Here is a 23,294-nt window from a genome sequence, read left to right as displayed (position 1 = left end):
TGAATTTACTCAATGGTATTTGACCTCTGGGTCACTTAGAAATGACGTTAAAAAAAGGCAACACTAGAGGGAGAGAAATTTGCTTTTGACAGTGCCTGAGAACAGAAAACAAGGGATAAAAGACAAAAGGATAAAAATGTCCTAATTTAATGCTAAATTGCCTGTGCTAGGATGTAGAGAGCAATATTTATGATATGGAAAGATGAGTAATAAAACATCTGATAATTCACAAGAGAAAATAATTGGGAAAAAAGTTGTAATGATACTGTAATAGTTAAAGGAATTGTAGAGGTTTGAAGTGGTACAGAGGATGAGGAAGCTTTTGTAACAGGGAATGGAGGAGTTGGAGGGATAGAGGGAATATGGATGCTGGTGAGGTAAAAGGAGAGATACCATCCCTGCTAAGAGGCTGTCTGTGAAAAATGGGGTTCCAGAGAAATGGGCCAACTATGATTGCCGTAGGGGGTGTCTTCTCTGTTGATTGACGTTGAAGATACCCCAGGACAGGTAAGCACAGACCCTTCTGAGGGACAAGCCTCCTCCCAGACCAAGGTGTCCTGTCAGGGGTCTGATAAGGACCGTTTATGGTTGAATGGCTGTCCTTAGGTTCTGCCCCTCTGTGTTCCCTTGAAATGATAGTCCTCTTATATGACTGCGGATTATTTAATTCAAGATGAATTTATTAACAAGTTTGGATCAGGAAGGTATCAGAGTAGAGGGAAGAGGGATAGCCCTACTCTTTGTCACAAATTGGGTTTAAGTTTCTCTCAGCTTTTGAGCTGAGGCCAGGCCTCACAGACTGGTGGAGGGTTTCTTTTATTCCTGTTGTCGCTAATCTATGCTAGCTTTCTTAAGTTCAAAGTGTTTAGCAGTAGACAGCAAGAGGTAGAAAAGATTCTGATCTTCAGAGCTGGTTGGACCTGTCTCTTTGGGCTAGTGCCCTAAAAACTTACAGTTCAAGCTGCTCCCCTAAAGAAGAGCAAATGAAAGCCATATGTAGTCATATTAAAAAATGCTTTAACTATAATTGATTAAAGAAATACAAATTAAAACAACTCTGCTACCTCATACATATCAGAAGTGAGAAATGTTGATTGGGATGAGGGAAAATAGACATATAAACTGTTGATATAGTTGCGGACTGGCCCAAACATTCTGGAGAATAATTTGAAATTATGTCCAAAACACTATAAAACTATGCATACCCTATGAGTAAGCAATACCACTACTAGGTCTATACTTCACATAGATCAAAGGAAAAGGGAAAAGTACCTATATGTACAACAATATTTAAAGTAGCTCTTATTGTGGTGGCAAAGCACTGGAAACTGAAGTGATTTTCATCATTTGGTAAATGGTTGAACAAATTGTGGCATGTGAGTATGTTGGATGCCTTTTGTGCTGTAAGAAGTAACAAGGGTTATGGGTTCAGGAAAAACCTGATAAGATCTATATGAATTGATGCAAAGTGAAATGAGACAACCAGGAGATCATTGTACACAGTAATAGTGATGTTATATAAAAGACTTGGCTTCTCTGATCATTACAGTGATCCAAGACAGTTCCTAAGGACTTATGATGAAAAAATGCTATTTCCAGAGAGAGAACTGATGAACTCTGAGTATAAGTTGAAATATAATTTTTTTGCTATTATGACTGATATGGAAATTGTTTTGCATGATTTTATGTGTATAATTGATATCATTTGCTTGCCTTCTCAATTGGTCAGTGACCAGTTTAGGGAGGGAGAGAATTTGGAACTCAAAGTTTAAAAAGGAAAGAATGTCAAAAAGATATAAATAACATTTTTTAAAATTAAATTTTATTTTTTTAAACCCTTACCTTCTGTCTTACAATCAATACTGTGTATTGGTTCCAAAGCAGAAGAGTAGTAAGAGCTAGGCAATGAGGGTTAGGTGACTTGTGCAAGATCATATAGCTAGGAAGTGTCTGAGGCCACATTCGAACCTAGGATATTCCATCTCTAGGCCTGGCTCTCAATCCACTGAGCCACCCAGATGCCCCCATAACATTTATTTTTTAAAAAGTGATCTTGACATGTTGTTATAGTGGACTACATCTAACAAGATAGAATTCAATAGGATAAATGTAAAGCCCTAAGTTTGGATTCAAAGAATTATTCATACTGATATAAGATGATGGAATTATGCCTAGACAGATCTTTGTGTGGGGAAAAAACTTGGGGTTTGTAGTACACAGAAACTCATGAAAAGGCAATGTGTCAGAAAAATTAATGTGATCCTTGAATAGAAATATAGTATACAGAATGAAACATTGATAGTCACACTGTTCTTTCCTGGTTGGGCTTCATTTGGCATATTATATTTATTTCTGGTAATCCATTGTAGCAGGAGCATTAAAAAGTGGAGCTGACATATCAAATAGAAAGAAAGTGAAATGTAGTATATTTCAATTTGTAGTCAGACTCCATCAGTTCTTTCTAGGAGGGTAGGTGGCATTTTTCATCCAGAATCTCTGAAATTGCCCTGTATCATTGCATTGTTTAAAATAACTTCCTTATTCACTGTTGTTTGTCAAAAAATATTCTCCTTCTTCTGCTCACTTCATTTTGCGTCAGTTCATATAAGTCTTTACATATTTTTCTGAAGTCATTCTGCTCTTCATTTCTTATAGCACAATTGTATTACATCACTATTGTATACAACATGTCTATCCATTTCCCAATTGATGGACAACCCTCAATTTCTAATTCTTTGCCACCATCAAAAGAAGTGCAATAAATATTTTTGTAGAAATAGATCCCTCTCCCACCCCCTTTGTATAAAATCTCTTTGGGATACAGACCTAGAAAGGCAAAGCACAGTTTTAGAAGGGACTGGAAGATGTTCAACCAGTTTAGTACAGGGGAAAAGAACACTGTCTTAGGATTCAGATGACCAAGGATCAAAACCTGACTCTGAAGCTTACTACCTCTGTGAGCCTTGTCAAGTCTTGACCATAGTTTCCTAATTTGTAAAATTAAGGTATTGGACTTCATAGCCTCTCAGGATCCTTCTAGCTCTGGATCTATTATCCTTTGTGATTATATGATCTCTTCCACTTTAAAAGTTTCTTTGGGCTATTATGTGAATACATTTAGTAAATGCCTAAAATATCTTAAACCTTTTATTTCATAAAGATTTTTGTTTTTCTTTCAACAGATACCATCACAGCCATGTTAGACTGTACAGACAGGCCTGTTCTACAGGCTATTTTCCTTAATAGTAATTGCTTTGAACATCTTATTCGACTGCTACAGAATTGCAAGGTAGTTTTAAAAAATTTATTATCTCTGATTTGAAGAATCTTTCATTTCATTCATAATTCTTTTCAACTATGAGCTTGTCACAGTAAATTATGCAAAATGAATTTTTGTTAGTGTTTAATTATGATTAATGTTAGCATTGTAAACATTAATGATTAAATATATTAGACTTGCCATTATTTGGATGTTGTAAATAGAGCTTCCTTTTTTTATATCTGAGCAGAATTTTTAGCGTTGTGGCGAATATTTCAATTCTTGGCAAAGTATTTGCTTTCAGGCCAGGTCTTTTAAGAGTTCCTGAAGTCATCTTTTACTTTCCTTTCTGGAATTAGAGTTTTATTTATTATAGTAGAAGATTGAGGTTAAGGTCATTTCAATTCCATATAATTCAATTTCATCTCAAATTTTTTTAAACTCTTACCCAAGTAATGTGCATTGAAATGTTGATGATATGGATAGTAGTGTTTTCCAGATACTTTATGCAGTAAATGTTTTAATAATTTGAGTATATTTCTTATAATATTAATTTCCATTGTGATAATTCCCACTATAATCCTATAATGCTATTATACATGTCAAACTATATTTTAATTAATAGTATTAAATTTTATTTTCTGTAATGCTGCTTTCTTGAGTCCAGTGAAAATAATATACTTCCTTTTCCTTGAATATGACATTCTACTCATTATCATGTATCATGATAATATTTGCATCTCATGTCTGGAATTTATACTTCCTTCTCCTAGAATTCTTAGTTTCTAAGATAAACCTGATTATCAACTCCCAGAACAGGCCTTTTAAATCTTATGGTGTCTCCTCTTCACCCCTAAATCACTTTATTTTTACTTGGTAAATATTTTGTGTTTATCTGTCTGCTTGTTCCTCCCTAGTAGAATATAAGCTCCTTCAGAACTAGCATGTTTTCACTTTTTTGGACAACTTGTGCTCTGAGTAATACTTGGCATTTAATAAATGCTTTTTGATTTATTTGAAATGATGAACACTTAAGAATTCAGGGAAACTTGGGAGAGGAGATGACAAATTAAACTAAGACATGGAAGAGACTCGGTTAATGTGGAAGGGTTGCTTGATAGCAAAGGTTGTGAAGGACGTAGAAGTGCCTGGAATTGAAGATATTGATACAGGGTGGAGATTAATTTTGTCATGAAAAATGACAGTTTTTGGAAACTGAAACTATCTATAAAAGAGGAGTGAAAACAAATTCTACTTTATTAGGCTAAGCTAAAATGCTTGGCTATTATTGGGCACAATTTAGTAAAAGTTTTGAAGATAGTTTTGCTTCGCTGAACCTTATTCTAGATTTGTTGATCTAATGCAAAGGGATGGAGGGGCCTGTGCTAATGCAACTCTCAAAATGAATTATTATGGGGTAAATATTACCTCCTTTACTCGTAATTGAAGCAAAAACCTATATTTTGGTGAGATTTATAGGAGATGCTAAATTTTTGCTAAGATTAAATATAGCCAGTAGGATTGCAGAAGAATAATGAATATTTACCATGGCCTCTTCAGACACTTCCAGATTAAGTGCACACTTCTTTGAGCTTCTAAAGTTTATTCTTTTCCTATGCAAGCCTTCTCCATGCCGAGACAAGTACCCATATCTGTGTAAAGGTCACAGAATGTCTTTAGTATTGGATTTTGAGGCTGGATTGCTCCTGATTAAATGGTGAAAAATCTCTGCTTCTAATGGTAATCCTTATCAGTCAGGTTTCTTGCTTTTCAAGTCTTTACTTTTAAAGAATTACAACATTGATTGGCTAAGTGTTTGCCTGAGTTTGCACAATCTTTTCTGAGTTCTAATTGGCCTGAGAATGTGAGCAGTCTAGCTTGTAGCAGTCCTTTTCATACTAATAATACTTAAATGCAAGAGATTTTCTAAATCAATCAATTAATTATGAGTATTTTTTCATGGTTACATGATTCATGTTCTTTCTCTCCTCCTTCCCTCCTCCCCTCTAGATGACAAGCAATTCTACATGTATCATTGTTCAAAACCTATTTCCATATTATTCATATTTGCACTAGAGTGATCATTTAAAGCCAAAATCCCCAATCACATCCCCATTGAAACATGTGATCAATCATATGTTTTTCTTTTGCATTTCTGCTCCCACAGTTCTTTCTCTGGATGTAGATAGCATTCTTTCTCATAAGTTCTTCTGGATTGTTCTGGATTGCTGCTAGTAGAAAAGTCTATTACATTTGATTGTGCCAAATTGCATCAGTCTCTGTGTACAATGTTCTCCTGGTTCTGCTCCTTTCTCTCTGTACCATTTCCTAGAGGTTGTTCCAGTTTACATGGAATTCCTCCAGTTCATCATTCTGTTTAGCACAATTGTATTACATCACCAGTAGATACCACAATTTGTTCAGTCATTCCCCAATTGATGGACACCCCCCATTTTCCAATTTTTTGTCACTACAAAGAGTTCAGCTATGAATATTTTCATATATGTATTTTTCCTTGTTGTCTTTCTTGGGTACAAACCCAGCAGTGTTATGGCTGGATCAAAGGGCAGGCTATTTTTAAAGCCCTTTGGGCATAGTTCCAAATTGCCTTCTGGAATGGTTGGATCAATTCACAACTTCACCAGCAAGCATTAATGTTGCCACAAACCCTCCAACATTTATTCTCCTTTACTGTCATATTGGCCAGTCTTCTAGGTGTGACATGGTACCTCAGTGTTGTTTTGATTTGCATTTCCTCTAATTATGAGAGATTTAGAGCATTTTTTCATGTGCTTATTGATAGTTTTGATTTCTTTATCTGAAAACTGCTTTTTTGTGTCCTTTGACCATTTGTCATTCGGGGAATGGCTTGATTTTTTTGTACAATTGAAGTAGCTCCTTATAAATTTGAGAAATTAGACATTTGTCAGAAGTTTTTGTTATAATTTTTTCCCCCAATTTGTTGTTTTCCTTCTAAATTTGTTTGCATTGTAAGGGATCTTTTTTTAAGGGGAAGTGGTTGGGTGGGGTCAGTAAATATGATGAATTGATTCCCATAATTAACTTAAGGATGATATTTAGTTAGTGATAATAAGAAGAGTAATTATCTTAGGGGTGGCAGTCTGATCAGTTTGGAAACTAAGAATCTGGAGAATAATTCTTAATAGGAACTCCTTCTGTCTTAGAGTGGTGAGGGCAAAATCTTTGTAGCAATTTGAAGAAAAAACCTGTTGCACTTTTCACAAGAAAAATTACAAGACTTTATCAAGAAGTTCTGTTTCCATGACAACAATTAAATTCCTACTTGTGAGCAAAAAGTGTTATAATCAGCCATACTTAATGCAAAAAATGTTTCTATTAGGAATTTCTCAAAATATGGCTTTTTGAGTGTAGTTACAGTAGGCTATAAGACAAAGTTAACATAAAACAGTTATTTTTTACATAGGCTTTATATCTAACAATTTAATTTCTGTGTATAGAAATTAATTTTCAATAGTCAACAAAAAAAGCTTACTCTGCCATTGTGTTAATTATTGGAGATATACAAAGTAAGAAAAAAAGAAAAAAAAACCTCTAAGAAGGTTACAGTCAAAAAATATTTACCTACAATATATATTTAAGGTAGCAGGAAAATTAGCTTAGAGAGAAGGTACCACTTTTTTTTTTTAAATTTTAAAACCCTTACCTTCCATCTTGTAATCAATACTGGGTATTGGTTCCAAGGCAGAAGAGTGGTAAGAGCTAGGCAATGAGGGTTAGGTGACTTGTGCAAGATCATATAGCTAGGAAGTGTCTGAGGCCACATTCGAACCTAGGATATTCCATCTCTAGGCCTGGCTCTCAATCCACTGAGCCACCCAGATGCACCCAGAAAGCACTACTTTTAACAGGAACTATAGAAATCCTTTTTCTGGAAAGTAGTGTGAGGATTTGATTTAATGTTTGTAAAGTGCTTAGCACAGAGCCTGACAAATAGTTGCTTGAGAAATGCTTGTTTCCTTCTTCCCTCCAAGGACAAAAATGAGCTTTGGGATAAGATCTAAGTCGATTATGACTCTGAAAGGTTATACAGTATTCAAAAGGAATAGAATGAGTCAAAGGAGGAGAAGTGGAAGAATATTAAATTGAGAAGTTATAATCATCTTAACAAGCTCCAGGAGCTGAGATAAGGGAAGGGGAAATAGGAAAACAAAGAGAGCAGAACCAGAAGAACATTATACACAGTGATAGCTATGAACAACTGTGAATCATCTAGTTATTCCCAGTAATCCAAGAAAATCTCAGAGATTTGATGAAAACTGCCATCTGCCCTCTGGGAAGGAACTGATAGAGGCAGAATACAGATGGCAACATACTATATTTCATTTTCTTTCTTCTTCTTTAAAATTTGAGAAGAGATTTCTTCCACAAAATGACTGATAAAGAAAAATGTTTTACATGAATAGCACATGTAAAATCAGATTGCTTATCTGAGGGAAGAGGGAGGAAGGAAGGGAAGGTCAGAAGAGAGAGAATTTAGAACTAAAAGCTAAAAAAATATAAAAAAAATTATTTTGCACATAATAGGGGAAAAATAAAATATTATTTTAAAAATTTAAAGGTAATTGGAAAGCATAATAGATAGTATTTGGGCAAAGATCAATTGAGGTAGAAAAAGATACTATGGTGCCCTCATACTAATATGCTATAGACTACCTGGAAAGAAAGGAGAAATGTGTGAGTTTGGGGACAAATCACAAGCTTGATCCTCTGAGAAAATAAATTTATTGCTGGGGTATTTTAGTTATCTTGAAATCTCCTTGGAATTCTCTTTCCATCAACAACAGAGCAACTAATAATTTTTTTGCCTGCTTAAAATACAAATTTTGTCCTTCAAAAGGTAATGTAATTAAAAAGGAGTAATTCTATTCTGGATTTTTTTTCTCATGAACAATGAGAAACAAGATTGGAAATGATTATAGCCTTGAGTATAAGTGCTTGTTTTGTTTTTTTGAATTAATGACAAAGTCACAAAAGTATGTTTCACTTAAATGTGAATTCTCAGAAATTCCTTTATCTGATCATAATCTTTTATCATTACATTTTTCTTCTTGCCTTATATACCTTAATCCAGTTTTTCTTCTACATTGTGACCTTTGATATATCCATCCCTCAGCTTTTTCCCAGGCCAAACTATACTCCCCATACTCTTGAGATCCAGTGACACCACTCTCCTTGTTGTTCCTTGTGCAAGACACTGTTTCCCTGAAGTGTTTTCACTGACTCTCCACCTTATCTGAAATTATTTATTTTTTTCTCCTGACTTCCCTTGCCTTCCTTCTAATTCTTTCTACCTTTTGTAAGAATTCTTTCCCAGCCCCTTTTAAGGCTAGTCCCTGCTCTCTGTTTATTATTTTCAACTTATCCTGTATGTATCTTGTTTGTCCATAATGTTTGCATTTTGCCTCTTCCTTTAGACTGTGTCTTTTTTTTAGCCTTTCTCTGTTTCCTTAGCATTTAACACATTACTTTACACAAGGCAAGTGTTTTTGTTGGAAAAAAAATATAGTTTCCAAACTGCAGTTATTTTCTATTGTTCATTGATTTCTGGGTTGTCTGTAGAATTCTCTTTTTGATTAGGGAATTTTAGTTCATCCTTTATGTAACATAAGATATGTTTATTGTATTCTGACCTTGCTTTGATTTTTTTTTAATTCTTTTTTTCCCTTTTGTATTTACAAATTTCTCTTTTGGTTTATTGGCTTTTTTTTTTTTTAAACCCTTACCTTCTGTCTTGGAGCCAATACTGTGTATTGGCTCCAAGGCAGAAGAGTGGTAAGGGCTAGGCAATGGGGGTCAAGTGACTTGCCCAGGGTCACACAGCTAGGAAGTGGCTGAGGCCGGATTTGAACCTAGGACCTCCCGTCTCTAGGCCTGGTTCTCAATCCACTGAGCTACCCAGCTGCCCCCAGTTTATTGGCTTTTAAGCCAAAGATTCAGGGTTTTTTTCTCCTGCCCTTTTATATGGTTCTCCTTTTGGTCGCTTTTTTAGAGATATACAGATCCTTTCTTTTTCTTGTGCCTGAGGCCTCCTTGTGTTTGTGTAATGGGAGGTCCCAGATTGGGTCCTTGCCCATTAGAAACAGTATGGAAGAGAAAATTGACCTTAGTAGCTGGGTTTTCAGTCTTCATTCCTTTGTACAGATTTTTTCCCCCTCAAGATGACTCTGCAGTGCGCCCTAATCTTTTGCTCCATTTGCTTTCCCTTTCCTTTGAATAGGAAAATCAGTAGAGTGGGGAGGGAGGAGTGTGGTTTAAACTGAAGCAATACTTTGGGAGGAATTGGCCAGTGACCCCACATAGCTGATCTCTGAAGCACAAACTTGCAAGATGGTTTCTGTCCAGCATTTATCATTGGTTATGGGTGAGAATTTCAAGTGGGAATTCTGAGCCTTTAAGTTGTTATTTCATAAGACTTTTGACTTTTTGAAATGTTTCCATCTTTTTAAAACTTGTATACTTGGCTTTAGTTATGCTATATCTGGTATATAATTCTTTTTTCCAAGGTTTTTGGGTTGGAGAGATTTGAGGAAAATACTCTTCCCTCTTGCCAGTTACATGATTTCCATTATACTAATTTTCAAATGGCACTGAAAGTTGAGCTCACTTAAAAAAATATTTTTGCATGTGTATATAAAAGATATAAACATATATATGTGTATATATAGATGATATAGAAAGATAAATCAAGAGATACTCTCTTTGAGCACTTAGTCCTTTTTTATAGGATTTTGGAGAGGTAGGTTTTCTTAAGGGTAATCTTTTTGTTTCTCCCTTTTTTTTAAGCCCCTACCTTCCAACGTAGAATCGATACTATGTATTGGTTTTAAGGCAGAAGAGAGGAAAAAGGGCTTGGCAATGGGGATGAAGTGACTTGGTCACACAGCCAGTGTCTGAGGCCATTTTTGAACCTAAGACCTCTTGTCTTTAGGCCTGGTTGTCAATCCACTGAGCTCCCCAGCTGCACCCCTGTTTCTCCTTTTATTTTTCTTCTCTACCTTCTCTCTCTAAAACACCTTCAAACCCAATACCAAGGATATTGTTGGAACAGATGAGAAGTTATTTGAGGATTCCATTTGAAGTGTGTGGAGAGTCATGCTTTCTTTGTACTGATCATGGATGAATGATAAAAACTTCAGGGTTTCCCCAAGCCCCCCTTTTAAATTGACTACTAGTATAACTAATTCCTTTTCATTCTTCTGCTGTCACTGCAAGATATTGCCCAATAATATCAGTGTGTACCCTGCAAAGCAAATTTGTAGGCATTTATTTTAGACTGTCTCATGAACAGAACAATTTAGAAAGCAGTGACTGCCTGAATCTTTAAAAAAAGGTTAATATTTAGGTTTTAATCCATTTTAAACCTTCTGAATCTCAGGGATTATTTAATCCTTTTATAAAAACTAACTTCTTAATTCTAAGCTTGTCATTAATATGTTGTGAGTTTTTTTTTTCCTGAAACCTTCCTTTATCCTACTGACTCCTTATATTATGGCAGTTTCTTTTTTTTAGCTATTTTCAATACTGAGACAGAATCTAATCATATAATAGTATGGGAATTTTTAGTATAAATTCATATTAGAATTTTTAAGCAGAAATAAAAAAATAAATTTATAAGTAATTCCTAAAAATGAAAGAATTAAATAGTCTGCGCTCTTGGATTTAATTTAGCAAGAATTAAAAATCTATTTAATCCAAGTCTTCACACTTTAGTTTGTAGCTCATATATTTAATGTTCTTTTCTCCATTATTCTTGTCTCTGTTTTTAACAGCTATTTTTAAATGCTAACAGTAAGGTGGCAGACAAGAACGAGAAAGATCTTGCCAACAAATTACTGACAGAAATGAATGAGGACCAGGTATCTACAAAGTCTGCATCTTGCTTAAGCTCAAATTCAGAAATAGTCAATGGGAATACCTATTCCTGTACTTTTGACTCTATTGACCTAAACAAAAGTAGTTTTTCTTAAACTAAAGGAGTTTGCTATATTGAACATTATTTGTTCCTAATTAGTTCTCTTGAGTAATATTTTAAAAGTTTTTGTTTAAAAAAGTACAAAAATATTTCAAATTTGAAGAATCTTTAAAATTGTTATAGTTGCCATCTTTGTTCTTTCAATTTTGATAAGTACAGGAATAGAATACCAATACTATCATCCTGGTGGTGATTTTTTTTCTTTTTTGGTTTTGGCTTTCTTTTCTAATTATTGTGGTGTTTTGGGATCTTAGGACTTTGTGAATCTGTGTGATTATTTTGTGTTGATTATTTGCTTTTTGGTAAGTGATTTATCAAAAGTCAGTGGACACACTGAATCTGAGAGGAAGGGAAGAAGAATTGATCTTTGGTATCTTTATTACAATATAAAACTTGAATTTTTACTTAAAATTTTAATTCTAAATGAATGGAATGGTGAATCTAACTTTAAAATTTTTTTTTGTTTTTCAATATGAAAAAATGACACATAAAAATGTATTGGTCTATCATCATTTTTTGACTCTTAAAGAGTTAGGTTATGAGAGACATAGTATTTAGTACTTTTATAAATCTTGTCCTAATATGCTGTTTACCATTATATGATAAATAAATTTATTTTCATAAAATGTTGATTGGAAAAAAGGAATTTCAGAGTTGAAGTAATTTCTCATAGGGAAAATTTGAAATTAATTTATAGGTGTTAATTATAGGACTATTCATTTAGGTTCAGTTATCCAGGCAGTTTTCTGGGAGCATCGCTTGCAAAGTAGGTAGTGATTTGCATTGGTAGAAGGAATTTCCTTTTTAGCATTCCTTTTCCAGTGAAATCATAGGTCCTCACCTCTCTCCCTCCAAAAAAATTGGGGTTAGCATAAACATGGAATTTTCTCACTGCTGAAGTCATCTTATATTGAGATTTTTTGTTCACTTCATTAATTAACCCCTTTGGAGAGAGTTTAAGACCTGCTTTGTGCCATTACTTCTCTGTTACCTTCTGCTTTAAAGGTAAATGATGTTATAGGAAGGCTTCAGTGTCTTATGTCATTTTATGAAGGTCCAGACTGATTAGAATTCTTGTTTAAGTGTATAGCTTTCTCTAATACACCTAGACTCTTTACTCTGTGATCAAAACTATTTGGGGGGGGAGAATAAAAGAACCTGTTAGTAGTATAAGTATTTCAGGCCTAATTCAATGACTTCCCTTATCTCTGAAAACAGCTTTTAGGTAAGAGAAATCTTTATAACTTCATAACCCTCATGCTGTGCTTTCAGAATTGAGAATTGTAACCTGATATATCTTCTCATTATCAGTATTTACAGATAAAGCACACTACACTGAAATGAACATGTCCGTATCTTTAAAGTGGCCTAATGATTTATGGAAATTTGTTTTATTATTCTTAAAAAGCAATGAACTTTTAGCATGAACCATTTTTAATATAAGAGGCACGAACAACATTTGTATACTATCTGAAAAATCTACATGCTTCTAAAATGTCTGAGTATTTGTTTGCAAAAACATGATTACTTGCCTGCATGTTAAGATTCATTCTTTTTATATAGCAATATTATCTCATTATTTAAAAAATAAAGTCTATAAAGTTAGGGTTATGGTGTTTTTAGTTATTATTTAAGTAAACTTATAAAAGTATAATTTTAAGTGGAAATGATGGTATAATAGATTTTAAAAATTGTGTACTTCCCTCTGAATTGAGATTGTTCATTAAAAGCATGAATGAATTTTGGATTTTGCCCATCAAGCACTTTAATATGTGAGTGTAGAGTTCTTCCTGATATAAGCCTTACTCGTAAGAAATTTTTTTTTTTAATTTAGGAAGTGAATTTTCTTGCAGGTTATGATGCCCCTAATTCTATGTCATTGGGGGAGGAAAAATGCATGTTCAGTAATTACTTTTATTCCATCCTGTTGGAAGAAGACAATTTTTCTTATCTCCAGTTAAGTTAAATCTTTAACTTGTTTATGTTGAATATTGCTAGTTTTCTCTCATTCTAGGTATTTCAAGAACAGTTGGATTGTTTGGCTATATCAACCATTCAGGCCCTTACAGCAGTGATGAACAAATCTCCAGCTGCTAAGGTATTAAAGTTTATTTGTTTAATTATAATAATTCATATTTATGTAATACTTTATGATAGCAGAGCATTTTGACTTATTCTTATTTAGTCTATAATAATCCTATGAAGGACGTAATGCAAACAACATTTTGTTCTTGTGCAGTTGTTTTAGTCACTTTCTACTCTTCATGATCCCATATTGGTTTTTCTTGGCAAAGACACTGGAATGGCTTGTCACTTCCTTTCTCCAGTTCATTTTACAGATAAGGAAATTGAGGCAAAAGGTTAAGTAAGACCCTTAAAAAAGGGTCACACAGTAAGTGCCCAAGGCCAGAATTGAATTCAGATCTTCCTGACTCCACCCTTGGCACTCTATCTACTGTGCCACCTGGGTACCTAGCAAATAATATTATGTCCTGTTTATAATCAAGAAAACTGATTTAGAGAGGCATGATTTTCCTAAAATCACATCATTAGTTAGGAGACAAAACTAGGAAATCTATCTTTATCTTCAGGCTTCAAATATAATATTCTTTCTGGATTTCCATTGTAACATTTTCCTCTCTCCCTCTGTATCTAAAAGTGCTATACAAACAGCACAGATATATGTGGTATATATACTATGTTACTCCTGAGGCAAATCCAACTCTAGGGTAAAGGCCAAGAGTCTCAATTCATAGAACATCATGAAGTAGTTTAGGATAGCAGGAAGTTAAATGGTAGTTGTTCAACAAACATTTATTAGCAGTTATTACCAGAAACTTTGCTAACTCTAAGGATACCAAAAAAAAAAAAAGTCATTTACATTTATATTCCAGTGAGAGGAATCAATGTACAAATAATTTGTTACATATTAGATGACTGTAAGGATAATTTTAGGGTTGTGACCTAATCTAAATTAATTTTGGTCACCTGGGAATATCCCAAATAAAATACCCAAATCAGTTTGCAAATTTATGATTGTTTAATTAATATAGAGGGAAGGAATTAAGGAGAAGGGAGAGGGAAAAGGTGTAGGATTTCTCCCGCCTGGCCTGTGCCAGGGGGAGTTCAAAGTCCTCCACCATGAGGTCTCTGAAGAAGATTAGTGGCTTTCTAAGAGGATAGTGTTTGGAAGGCAAAGGAGAAAGAATCAGCCTAAACTCTGAGAGGGCTCAGTAAAGATGCCTCACTTGAACTAAGCTACTCAGCTTCCTCTAGTATGGTATCAAGGAAAACTCACCGCTAAAACCAGACAATAGCAGCCGCCACCCAAGATGCCAAAACGCTCATCAAGCTGCTGCCAGAGCTACCTCTCTGTGGAAAGAGGCCAAGAGAGGAAGTGACGAGAAGTATATAGACCGTTTTTACATCACTTTCCTGCATCTCACATGTACCAATGGTAGCTTAAGCTTGACTTAGGACAGCCCAGGGGTCTGTTAGTTATTTTTGATTTGTCATTTGCTAGCATATGTCTGTCATAGGCCATTCTCCTAAATACTTAAACCTTTAGTATAGGTGTAGACATTCCTGATTTTGTTAGACTAAGTAGGGTGGAGTAATCTAAAGTTCACATATATAAGATGTAACTGGGAGGTCATCTCAACAGGAAGGCACCCAAAGAGTGGGGCTTTGGAAAAGTCTCCTGCATCAAGTTAATCTTGCATCAAGCATTCACAGATTGCCTCAGAGTCAGGTTCTAGTGTCTTCTTTATTTCCCCAAATGCTACAGCTGCATCTAGAATGAGGTCTGTGAGACCATGGAACCTTTAAGGCAATCTAGACCAATGTTCACTTTTTAAAGATAAGGTGTAAGGGCTTATAGGTAACACTGTAGATAGAGCACCAAGCCTGGAGTTGGGAGATCCTGGGTTCAAATGTGAAATCAGACACTCCTTAGCTGTGTGACCCTGGGCAAGTCATTTAACCTTCATTTGCCCATCTCTTACCATGCTTTTTCCTTGGAACCAATTCTTAATATTGATTCTAAGACAGAAGGTAAGTATTTAAAAAATAAAGAAAAAATAAATATAATAGAGTCAAGGTTACATGATTTTCTCAAGACCACAAACTAGTTACTTATCAAACCTCCTTGAGTTGTTGGATCACTAGCTCCTAATTCTGTTATTAGAGTTGATTAAAATGACCTCTCTCTCTATATATATAAAATGTGTGTGTGTGTGTGTGTGTGTATGCTCCCATTTCATTCTTGCTACAATTGATGCTCCTGGTATGATTAATATTTTACAGATTAGGAAACTGGGGCTGTGTAACTTTTCCTTGGTTCTAGAACAAATTAGTATTAGAGATAGAATGTGAATATAACTTTTCCTGATTCTAAGATCAGCTTTTTACTAGCCACCATACCTCATTTTTTCCATTAATATACTTCATCTATTGTGTTTTGCTTTTTCAGGAAGTGTTTAAAGAACGAATTGGTTATACACATATGTATGAGGTATTAAAATCCCTTGGTCAGCCTTCTTTGGAGTTGCTTAAAGAACTTATGAATATGGTAAGTTATTTAAATATTTTTGCTTGCTAATAGATGTTAAATAATTTCCTCATCAGAATTTGTAACTTATGATTTATCTTCTCAGGCTGTAGAAGGAGACCACACATCTGTTGGGATTTTGGGTATTAGCAACGTCCAGCCTTTATTGCTGCTCATCCAGTGGCTTGCAGAACTAGAATCACATGATCTACAGATATTTATCTCTGACTGGATGAAGCGAATTTGTTCTCTTAATAGACAGACTCGAACTACCTGTGTCAATGCTAACATGGGTCTCAGGATCATTGATACCCTTTCTTCCCATTCTTCACTTCATTGTACTTGTGCTGAGAACTTGATAGCTCTCCTTGGCTCTTTGGGGAGTCAGTCCATGAGCTCTGAAGAGCTCCATAGGTTGTTAAGACTTCTGAGAACAGATGCATCCAAGAAGATCCATTCTTACACCATTCCTGTGTTGCGGGGCATCTTGGCAATGGCTCGCAAGCAAAGTTTAGAGAGTGCACTGCAATATTTTAATTTGTCTCATAGCATGGCAGGTATTTCTGTACCATCCATTCAGAAATGGCCAGGGTCTGCCTTTTCCTTCAGTGCATGGCTTTGTCTAGACCAGGATCAGTTGAATACTGGAATCTCCAACAAAGGAGGGAAGAGAAAACAACTGTACAGGTACTCATAAAAGTTGCTGAATATATTTACTAATCATAAATGTATTAATATTATTCTTTGGTGAACTTACCTAGGCATTAACCAGTTTGAAAATTTCTACTTATTAAGCCATTCAGTTGTTAAAGTTCTCAGTGTGTTATATTAAAAAGCAGCAACATAGCATAATGGATAGACTGATGACCTTAGTGTCATCCACTAACCTCAGGATGGAAGATATGGGTTCAAGTCTTACCTCTGACAGATACTGGATATGTAACCATGGGCAATTCATTTATGTCTAATTATCCAGGCAGTTTTCTGGGATGGTCACTTGAAAAGCAGGTCGTGATTTATATTGGTAGAATGAATTCCCTTTTTGGCATCCCTTTTTCTTTTAATTTTCTTTTCTTTCTTTCTTTTTTTTTAAAATAACCCTTACCTTCCATCTTGGAATCAATATTGTGTATTGGTTCCTAGGCAGAAGAGTGGTAAAGGCTAGGTAATGGGGGGTCAAGTGACTTGCCCAGGGTCACACAGCTGGGAAGTGTCTGAGGACTTCCCATCTCTAGGCCTGGCTCTCAATCCACTGAGTTACCCAGCTTCCCCCTTGGTATCCTTTTTTCAATGAAATCATAGGTCCTTACCTTTCCCCTTCCAAAAAAATTGGGGTTAGCATGCCAGAACCTTTTCTATAATGTGAAGACTGCTAGACATTGAGAATAATGAAATACAATTTAAATTAGAATGTTCCTCTTGGTTTTCTTTTTGATAGCTTTTTCACAGCAAGTGGCATGGGCTTTGAAGCCTTTCTGACTTCTTCTGGAGTATTGGTGGTGGCAGTGTGCACCAAGAGAGAGTATGCAACTGTCATGCTTCCTGACCATAATTTCTGTGACTCCCTCTGGGTAAGCTTCCATGAGCTCAGCTTTGGTTACCAGTATGTCAGGAATTATATACTATATGCATTTCTGAACATGTTCTTTGAATTTATTTTTATTTATTTAATTAATTAATTAAAACCCTTACCTTCTGCCTTGGAATCAATACTGTGTATTGGTTCCAAGGCAGAAGAGTTGTAGGGGCTAGGTGATGGGGGTTAATTGACTTGCCCAGGGTCACACAACTGGAAAGTGTCTGAGGTTAGATTTGAACCTAGGACCTCCCATCTGTAGGCCTCACTCTCAATCCACTGAGTTCATGTTCTTTGAATATAAACAAGCAGAATTAGTGCTGGACATGGTGAAGTAGTTTCAGTAATTGTCATCCTGAGTTGTCTTTATTAGGCATGACATTAGGCCTTTTATATATTTCTCAGAAAGAATTATTGAGTAAAAACTATCATACATCCATTGTTAAAAAGATTTAGAAATATTCTTTGTGGGGAAAAAATACATTGTGATTCCTTCCAGTTTTCTGTTCCAGAGTTTCATTATTATACGGATGATATTAGAAATTGTCTTGTTATATTAGTTTAGAGATAAGAAGTACATAAGCTGGCTTGAGAAAGAATTGGAGTTTCAAACAGAGCCGAGACAGAGTGTCAGTTTCAAGTTTAACAGTTTTTCTGTGGCAGTTGGTCTCTGGGAGTGACAGTTACTCTCTGGGTGTGGCTGTTGGTCTCTGGTGGTTGGCAGAGTTAGACTCTCTGAGGGCTTGGAATAGGTGACATCTTTTCTCTCTCACTGTCTTGAGGTAGAAGGAAAGAAGGGAAAGACCTGAAGGAGCTAAGTATTTTCTTTTTCCAACTTGGGAAACACTTTTGACTCTCTATTGTTGTTTTTATAGATTATTTTAACTCTGAGAAGACCAAAGAAAGACCTGGTCTTTTGTTTGGACTCTGAGTCTGCTAAGGCTAAAAGTCCTAACTTGGTTCTTGTTGAGACTCAGCCAGCTAGCCTTTGTTATTTTTATAACTTGGAGATGAAGTTAAGAATTATAAGGATGATAGTGTTAGTTTATTTAGAATAGTGAAAATTTGGGTTAGTCAGATCAGGGAGGATCAGTGTGTCCTGTGGAAACAGGAGAAGCACTTCCTTGCAGAACCAGGGAGTTTTATTTGGGTGGAATTAGAATCCCTTAGAGTTAGAAGTCCTTTATTATCCTTGTATTTTCAATAAATTGTTAATTTTAATATAACAAGTCTCCTTAGCATCCTTGTGCCTGGCCCTGAAGAGAAGTTCAGATTATTGAAATTAGTTTATAAACAATAATCAATCCATTGCCTATTAGTTTTACAGTTCTCATTATTTTTACATTATGCAGTTTATTTGTCTTTTTCTTTTTTTTAATAATATTTTATTTGATCATTTCCAAGCATTATTTATTAAAGACAAAAATCATTTTCTTTTCCTTCTCCCCACCCCCCATAGCCGACACGTGATTCCACTGGGTGTTACATGTGTTCTTGATTCGAACCCATTTCCATGTTGTCAATATTTGCATTAGAGTTTCGTTTAGAGTCTCTCCTCTGTCATGTCCCCTCAACCGCTGTAGCCAGGCAGTTGCTTTTCCTTGGTGTTTCCACTCCCATAGTTTATCCTTTGCTTATGAATAGTGTTTTTTCTCCTAGATCCCTGCAGATTGTTCAGGGACATTACACCACCATAATGGAGAAGTCCATTACATTCGATTATACCACAGTGTATTAGTCTCTGTGTACAATGTTCTCCTGGTTCTGCTCCTCTCGCTCTGCATCACTTCCTGGAGGTTGTTCCAGTCTCCATGGAATTCCTCTACTTTATTATTCCTTTTTGCACAATAGTATTCCATCACCAACATATACCACAATTTGCTCAGCCATTCCCCAATTGATGGGCATCCCCTCGTTTTCCAGTTTTTGGCCACCACAAAGAGCGCAGCTATGAATATTTTTGTACAAGTCTTTTTGTCCATTATCTCTTTGGGGTACAGACTCAGCAGTGCTATGGCTGGATCAAAGGGTAGATATTCTTTTGTTGCCCTTTGGGCATAGTTCCAAATTGCCCTCCAGAATGGTTGGATCAGTTCACAACTCCACCAGCAATGAATTAATGTCCCTACTTTGCCACATCCACTCCAGCATTCATTACTTTCCTTTGCTATCATGTTAGCCAATCTGCTAGGTGTGAGGTGATACCTCAGAGTTGTTTTGATTTGCATCTCTCTGATTATAAGAGATTTAGAACACTTCTTCATGTTCTTATTAATAGTTTTGATTTCTTTATCTGAGAATTGGCTATCCATGTCCCTTGTCCATTTATCAATTGGAGAATGGCTTGATTTTTTGTACAATTGATTTAGCTCTTTATAAATTTGAGTAATTAAACCTTTGTCAGAGGTTTCTATAAAGATTTTTTCCCAATTTGTTGTTTCCCTTCTGATTTTAGTTACATTGGTTTTGTTTGTACAAAAGCTTTTTAGTTTGATGTAGTCAAAATTATTTATTTTACATTTTGTGATTCTTTCTATGTCTTGCTTGGATTTAAAGTCTTTCCCCTCCCAAAGGTCTGACATGTATACTATTCTGTGTTTACCCCATTTACTTATGGTTTCCTTCTTTATGTTTAAGTCACTCACCCATTTTGAATTTATCTTGGTGTAGGGTGTAAGGTGTTGATCTATTCCTAGTCTCTCCCATACTGTCTTCCAATTTTCCGAGCAGTTTTTATCAAATAGTGGATTTTTGTCCCAAAAGCTGGGATCTTTGGGTTTATTGTATACTGTCTTGCTGAGGTCGCTTTCCCCCAGTCTATTCCACTGATCTTCCTTTCTGTTTCTTAGCCAGTACCAAATTGTTTTGATGACTGCTGCTTTGTAATATAGTCTGAGATCTGGGACTGCAAGGCCCCCATCATATGTGTTTTTTTTTTCATTATTTCCCTGGATATCCTTGATCTTTTGTTATTCCAAATGAATTTTGTTATGGTTTTTTCTAAATCAGTAAAGAAATATTTTGGTAGTTCAATGGGTATGGCACTAAATAGATAAATAAGTTTGGGTAGGATGGTCATTTTTATTATATTGGCTCGTCCTATCCACGAGCAGTTAATGTTTTTCCAATTGTTCAAATCTAGTTTTAGTTGTGTGGAGAGTGTTTTGTAGTTGTGTTCATATAGTTCCTGTGTTTGTCTTGGGAGATAGATTCCTAGGTATTTTATTTTGTCTAAGGTGATTTTGAATGGGATTTCTCTTTCTAGTTTTTGCTGCTGAGCTGTGTTGGAGATATATAGAAAAGCTGATGATTTATGTGGGTTTATTTTGTATCCTGCAACTTTGCTAAAGTTGTTGATTATTTCAATTAGCTTTTTGGTTGAATCTCTAGGATTCTTTAAGTAGACCATCATGTCATCTGCAAAGAGTGATAACTTGGTCTCCTCCTTGCCTATTTTGATGCCTTCAATTTCTTTATCTTCTCTAATTGCTACTGCTAGTGTTTCTAATACAATGTCAAATAGTAGAGGTGATAATGGGCATCCTTGTTTCACTCCTGATCTTATTGGGAATACATCTAGTTTATCCCCATTGCAGATGATATTAGCTGATGGTTTTAGATATATACTGTTTATTATTTTTAGGAAAGGCCCTTCTATTCCTATGCTTTTGTCTTTTTCATTTTTAACAAACATCACTAGTCTGTTTCTAATGTTTTTTCATCTTCCAAAATGTAACTTCCGAAAATTATATTTCTTTGTAAAAAGAAACTTTGTATGGAAAAAAGAAAATGCTTAATTGTGCACAAGATGTGATTAGATCATCTTGAACGGATTTCTTTTAGTTGGAATTTTGGTTTTAAGTTGTGATATGATTAGAATTTTTTATTAATACAGCTATTCAAGAGTTCTTTTTAGTGCTTGAACCTTGTGACTTTTTTGAATGAAAATTATATTGTCTTCCTGTTCCTGTTCAAAGTACTGTAATAATTTCTAAAAGTAAATGATAATGAAGATTTCTGCAAGAGCTTTTATATTGAAGTATAAGGAATAAAATAGCAAAATTCATCAATGATTATTTGAAGATTTGCTTTTTCCTTGAATGTTGGCAAATTATGCTTGGAGATAATGAAAATATAATGGAAATACTTTGTTCTATTTTATGTTTCCAAGAAATATACTTGAATATTCCCTTGGAGTCATATAGGAAGATACTTTTCACTCCTTTGAGCAACTTTTGTAATTATTAACCATATTTAGATTTAAATTTTTAGAGATACCACAAACTTTTTGCATTTTAGGGTAATGCTTTAAAATATATCAGGTTTTAAATACAGTCGATTCATTTAATTGGTATTCTAATTGATTGTTTTTGCTTAATCAGCACAACATAACTATCGTTCACATGCCTGGAAAAAGACCGTTTGGTCAGAGCCTGGTCTATATCTATGTCAATGGACAGCAGAAAGTCTCTGCCCCGCTCAGGTTTCCTGCAATGAATGAAGTAAGTCCATAAAACAAATTTATCAGAGGCCCATTGCAGCAGTTTATGGAGAGAGTTCTGAAGCATCTGCTGAGGAGTTTCATTTTAACATCTGTTATTTCTTTTGTTTGTCTCTGGTTAGGTACTCATTGATTTGAGTACTATTTTATCATATGTGAAGTAAGATACTGTCAGATACCACTATTTTCCCACAACCCTGGGAAAATAACTGTCACTAACTTCTGTTTGCCTCCATTTCCTCACCTTTAAAATGAGGCTCAGAAGAGCAGCTACTTCCTAGGATTGTTGTGAAGATTAAATAAAATAATATTTATAATGCACTCAGCATTTTGCCTGGAACATAGCATGTGCTTAATAAATGCTTGTTCTTCTACCCTCATATGTTTTCTTGCCTTCATTGACACAGCCGCAGCTCAGTTTTAGGCCATCATCACTTCTTGCCTGTACTATTGCAGCAGCCTCCTAATTTATCTCTCTTCTCATGTGTCTCCTCACCCAGGTCCCAAAGTGATTCTCTTAAAATGCAGGCCTATTCTTATTATTCTCTACTATGAATATCAATTGATTCCTAAATGCCAGAATTAGCATTTGGTTCTGAAGGTAATTCAGGATCAAATGGAAACTCTAGTGGCATTTAAAGAGCTTTACAATCTGCTCTTTGCTACTGTTCCAGATTACTTCCCTCTAGGTCTCTGTACATCTTGCATACCTTAAATGCTTCCTCTCCACTGCCTGGAGTCTCTGGTTTCCTTCATTATTCAAGTAAAATGCCACTTTGTGGACAAAGATTTTCTGGATGCCCCTCAAGATTACTTTGTTTCTGTTCTGATTGTACTGATTATATACCATACACATCCATATATGTGTATCTGTCTATATGTGCATGTATGTATATATACACACATGTTCACTGAGAGCAGGGAATCTTACAGTTTTGCCTTGCATCACCTACTTAGGTACTTATTAATGAATGTGTATTGATTAATGTTTACAAGAGACTCTTAGAGAGTGGGAGCCAACTCCAGACTAGTGAACTCATTTACAAACTAGTGAAATAATTTACCTTATACTTAAAATTTGCTAAGCAGTGGTGAAAACATGGAGTCTAGAAGCACTCTGTAGCATTATCTTCTTGGAAGTTTTTATGAGTTAAGTGCACTCTTATTTTAAAAAAATCTTTTTTTTTATTCTGAATTTCACAAACATTAGCAAACATGAATTTTCCCTTATACTGAACAGAAAAAACCAACATTGTATATAAAACCATGATTCTATGTTATATATAGCTTTCATTTAGAAAAGAGTTCAACAGGTTAATGTCAAACTGCCCTGCTTGTTGGGGTCTCCTTCTGAATTTCCTGTTCTCTTCTGTGCATTTTTGAAAAAATATTATA

The 23,294-nt window shown here is 35.0% G+C and overlaps 1 protein-coding gene across 11 annotated transcripts in view; it reads left to right on the top strand.

Moving 5' to 3' along the window:
• The window catches only part of NBEAL1 (neurobeachin like 1), a 236,515-nt gene that overhangs the window by 82,560 nt on the left and 130,661 nt on the right, over positions 1-23,294 (top strand). For 8 of the 11 annotated variants that reach the window (XR_008914111.1, XM_056807889.1, XM_056807887.1 and 5 more), the window contains 7 exons: positions 3,183-3,289; positions 11,071-11,157; positions 13,288-13,371; positions 15,745-15,843; positions 15,929-16,509; positions 17,261-17,393; positions 21,781-21,900. Coding sequence is in view for 10 of the 11 variants with exons in the window: in XM_056807889.1 (XP_056663867.1) it covers positions 3,183-3,289; positions 11,071-11,157; positions 13,288-13,371; positions 15,745-15,843; positions 15,929-16,509; positions 17,261-17,393; positions 21,781-21,900 (1,211 nt within the window). In the remaining variant the exon portion in view is untranslated. The remainder of the gene's footprint in view (positions 1-3,182; positions 3,290-11,070; positions 11,158-13,287; positions 13,372-15,744; positions 15,844-15,928; positions 16,510-17,260; positions 17,394-21,780; positions 21,901-23,294) is intronic. The other 3 variants (XM_056807892.1, XM_056807893.1, XM_056807891.1) reach the window with 1 other exon arrangement.

The sequence above is a fragment of the Monodelphis domestica genome, chromosome 8 (genome assembly GCF_027887165.1).
Source record: "Monodelphis domestica isolate mMonDom1 chromosome 8, mMonDom1.pri, whole genome shotgun sequence".
Taxonomy (NCBI): Eukaryota; Metazoa; Chordata; class Mammalia; order Didelphimorphia; family Didelphidae; genus Monodelphis; species Monodelphis domestica.
This window is presented reverse-complemented; position numbering and strand designations above follow the sequence as displayed.